The sequence below is a fragment of the Bison bison genome, unplaced genomic scaffold (assembly GCF_000754665.1).
Source record: "Bison bison bison isolate TAMUID 2011002044 unplaced genomic scaffold, Bison_UMD1.0 scf7180017864053, whole genome shotgun sequence".
Lineage (NCBI taxonomy): Eukaryota > Metazoa > Chordata > Mammalia > Artiodactyla > Bovidae > Bison > Bison bison.
The window spans coordinates 595,301-597,797 of NW_011494625.1; the positions used below are offsets into that span (position 1 = coordinate 595,301).

At 51.6% G+C, this 2,497-nt stretch overlaps 1 protein-coding gene across 1 annotated transcript in view; it reads right to left on the reverse strand.

The window, feature by feature from the left end:
• Window positions 1–2,497, reverse strand: part of LYRM4 (LYR motif containing 4) — a 92,257-nt gene that overhangs the window by 64,159 nt on the left and 25,601 nt on the right. The window contains exon 2 of the mRNA XM_010835829.1: window positions 1,953–2,073. Within this exon, the coding sequence (XP_010834131.1) occupies window positions 1,953–2,073 (121 nt within the window). The remainder of the gene's footprint in view (window positions 1–1,952; window positions 2,074–2,497) is intronic.

Genomic DNA, 2,497 nt, shown 5'->3' on the forward strand with positions numbered 1-2,497 from the left:
GCTGACTTCCCTTTCAGAGGCTCACCCAGTGGCCTGTGGAGAACAGAGCGCCTGGGGCAGGGAGGGAGGCGGGCCGGGTGGAGATACACAGATGCCGCTTTCTCAACGGCCTCGAGGCCAAGGCTCAGCGCCAGGCGGCTCAGGGAGATGCTGGCAGCTCGTAAGGTGACTCCGGTCAGCGTGACGCTGGGACTCGGCACAGTCTTGATGCGACAGGGAGGCCCCTGCTGCTCTGCCGGTTAACACAGAAGCCCTGCGCCCGGAAGTGGCTGCACGCCCCCTGCCCGCCCCCCATCGAGAACGGTGCGCCTGGCAGCTGTCCTGGGGACGGCCCGGCCCGCGGCCCTAGGGTTTGAAACTGGTTTGTGCGGATTCACTGGGCATGTCTGGTGAGAGCCAGTCTATCCATTTTTTTTTAAATAAAGCATTTCAAACTGAGAAGTGACACAGACAATTATATAACACAAGAAATGGTGGCAAGATTATGTACAGGCCCCTTTTCTCAGCAGTTCCTACTCTGAGCAACTTTACAGTAAAAGAGAAAACCAGTCTGTTTTGGAGGCGCTTGCCAACCTCTGTGTGGGAAAATGCCAAAAACTGCATCTTCCTGAATTTATGCAAAATAAGGATGCAGGCTGCTTGTTTTTCCAAGTTCTGGTGCTAAAGGATCCCATAAAACTCCCCCACTGATGCCTCGGGAAGGCCATCTAGAGTTTTCAAAAGGGCAACTCACTTCTCTGCCACTATCTGCATCCTTGGAAATCTGCAGACCAGCTTCTTTTTCTGACGATCCTATTATCTCTTCATGCCTTTATAGTTAAAGATCATTTCTTTAAAATGGCCAAGTTATTCTACTCCTAGATTACTGCAGAACTCAAAGAGAGCTATCAGAATCCGAAAGATTATTATAGAAGGGATTGTTCTATGATGCAGGCAACATAACGAGACTATTAACTTTGACATAAGAAGAAAACCAGCCCTTAATACTGCTTGCTTTATGAATGGTGTAGAGTCAAGCATGAAGAAGAGTCAGAGATGTAAATATATATCCCGATACACATGTCACAAGTCACGATACGACATAACGTCAGCCAGGCTGGGATTTCCTGACGATGAGAAAGGAGCCCCTTCTAACACGCTCACAGGTCTCAGGAAAATGTAAGGGTGTCCTTCCACAGCTAAACAAACTCACTGCGAGGAAGAGTGGAAAGCAAACGGAAGCAGAAACGGACCTTACGGTGGAACTCGTGCTGCATTAGAGAAAAACAGCGGAAAGGAGGGCTTTTCAGAGGGTGGGAAAACCAGCGAACAGCAGGCCGCTCTGCCTCTGGTGCCCTGATCGATTCTGCAGAGACAAGGACACGTCACCGCACCCGGAGGCCCGGCTGCAGCCCCGTCCACCTCGAAAGGAAGAGCAGAGTGAGAGGCCAAGGCGACCGCCGGCTCTCCCGCAAGAGGAAACAAAACCCTCGCCGGGTCCTGCGGCGCCCGCAGCTATGTTTCACACCTGCGGACACGCTGCCACATGGCAACAAAACTCAGCTTCATCGCCAATAATGCTGTCCTCAGGAAAAGGGCAGCATGGTCTTGAGTTATGATCTTAAAACACTAGGAAAAGTAGAATATATTTATACTCTTTGACATACGTCTGGGTATCAATGTGTAATGCATCTAACAAAGAGATGAAATTTTAAAAAATTCTCCCATACTTAAAGCACCATTGTTTAGTAAGGTGTGGGAACCCAGCTTCCCCAGAGGCCGTGTGCTCTGGGGATTCGGAGAGCTGGCACTTCCTTCGCGCACCCCTTGATTCAGTGACAGGACAGCTCATCTCTGTCCACACGAGCAAGAGGAAGAGAGTCTCGTGATCCCGGGTGTGACTCACAAACACCAAAGCTGTGACATCCAATCTCGGGGGACGTGTGAAAGCTCAAGGCTCTTGGCCATCCTACCTGCCGACGGATTATGCCCAGGTCTCTTTTGGCTTTATTCACTAGGGCTTGAATTTCTACGGGATCCTTCACATTCTTGTTTTCTCTGAAGGCGTCTCTTATCCTCCGGATGGCGTAAGTTCTAAATGAATTCAGGGAAAAAGAGGAAAATGTGTCAGTGTGTCTGAAACAATGCTTTTAAATGAATTCACAAGAGTTTCCCTAGGAATCAGCTGTCTGCTGGGCCCCTGGGGAGAATCACCTTTGCTTGCTGCTCTGGGCACAGGCCCATCCATTCCTATGCTGGGATGACTGAGCAAACAGATTTAGGGAGGTGAATCGACTCTGGACAAGTCACACGGAACTCCAGAAAATGCTCCTCAGGTTATGGGCTCCTCAGAGCTGCTGGCGTCTGGCTTCCCTCCATTGACACAGACGACTGGCCCTCAACGTGCAGAGACAAGCGAGGACTGTGGTGCGGCTGGGCGCTGTACGCGCGGGCACGCGGGCACCGAGACGGCGACGGGTGCGGGCGCCGCCCCGGGGTCAGCCCTCTAGCCTCGCCC